The 964-nt window shown below is 50.6% G+C and overlaps 1 protein-coding gene across 1 annotated transcript; it reads left to right on the top strand.

The window, feature by feature from the left end:
* Positions 1–6: 6 nt before the first annotated feature.
* Positions 7–531, top strand: LOC109509264 (serine/arginine-rich splicing factor 2-like). The gene has a single exon (XM_019859143.1). The coding sequence runs from the start codon at positions 125–127 to the stop codon at positions 506–508; it is 384 nt and encodes a 127-aa protein (XP_019714702.1). The 5' UTR covers positions 7–124; the 3' UTR covers positions 509–531.
* The last annotated feature ends 433 nt before the right edge of the window (positions 532–964 follow it).

Here is a 964-nt window from a genome sequence, read left to right as displayed (position 1 = left end):
AAGACAAAAACATAATTCGGCAAGATTCAACGCCGAGTAAGAAAGCCAATATCACTGATCTGGGTGTGATTAGTTTTTTGTTTATTCTCAGGAAGGCAAACAGCACTCGACAGGCGGCAGCACCATGAGTTATGGAAGGCCTCCGCCCGACGTCGACGGCATGACTTCCCTCAAAGTGGACAACCTGACGTACCGCACCACGCCGGAGACCCTGCGGCACGTTTTCGAGAAGTACGGCCGCGTCGGGGACGTGTACATCCCGCGAGACCGCTACTCCAAGGACAGCCGAGGCTTCGCCTTCGTCCGCTTCCTCGACAAGCGGGACGCGGAGGACGCCATGGACGCCATGGATGGCGCGCTCCTGGACGGACGCGAGCTGCGGGTCCAAATGGCTCGCTACGGCAGACCCCCGGATTCGCATTATAGCGGCGGGCGCCGAGGGAGTGGGGGCGGAGGAGGAGGGCCACCACGGAGGTATGGAGGCTCCGGTCGCCGAAGCAGAAGGTAAGAAAAAATGGAGCAAGGGAAAACGCTTTGTCTGGCAAAGCATGGCCACCAATGCATGGTGATCACATGGAGGAGGGAGCGTGCTTTTGGTGCTTCATTATACACTTCGCTTCGATTAAATATTTAAGCGCTTAAGTGTTTTACAAATTAGTGGTCAAGAAATGCTTTTGGTGCTTCATTATACACTTCGCTCCTATTAAATATTCTTTTAAGCGCTTAAGCAGTGGTCAAGAAATAAGCGGTCTGCTCATTTTTTGTTTGCCTCTCTAATCCGCGGACACAAGAAGAAACGAAATCAAACATGAATCCTCACAAGTCCTCTTAAATATGTGGTGGTGGTTCGAAACGACGTGCAACAATGGGGAATAGTCGGCAACTAATTGATGCTCTTGTTAATCAACAACTGTTTTGATAGTAGATGAATCATTTAAAGACCCTGTTGATCCTAAAATTGCCT

Source organism: Hippocampus comes, unplaced genomic scaffold, assembly GCF_001891065.2.
Source record: "Hippocampus comes isolate QL1 unplaced genomic scaffold, H_comes_QL1_v1.1 C16835112, whole genome shotgun sequence".
Lineage (NCBI taxonomy): Eukaryota > Metazoa > Chordata > Actinopteri > Syngnathiformes > Syngnathidae > Hippocampus > Hippocampus comes.
This window is presented reverse-complemented; position numbering and strand designations above follow the sequence as displayed.

Coding starts and splice junctions, on each gene's coding strand:
- LOC109509264 (XM_019859143.1), top strand. CDS start 125: ATGAGTTATGGAAGGCCTCCGCCCGACGTCGACGGCATGACTTCCCTC.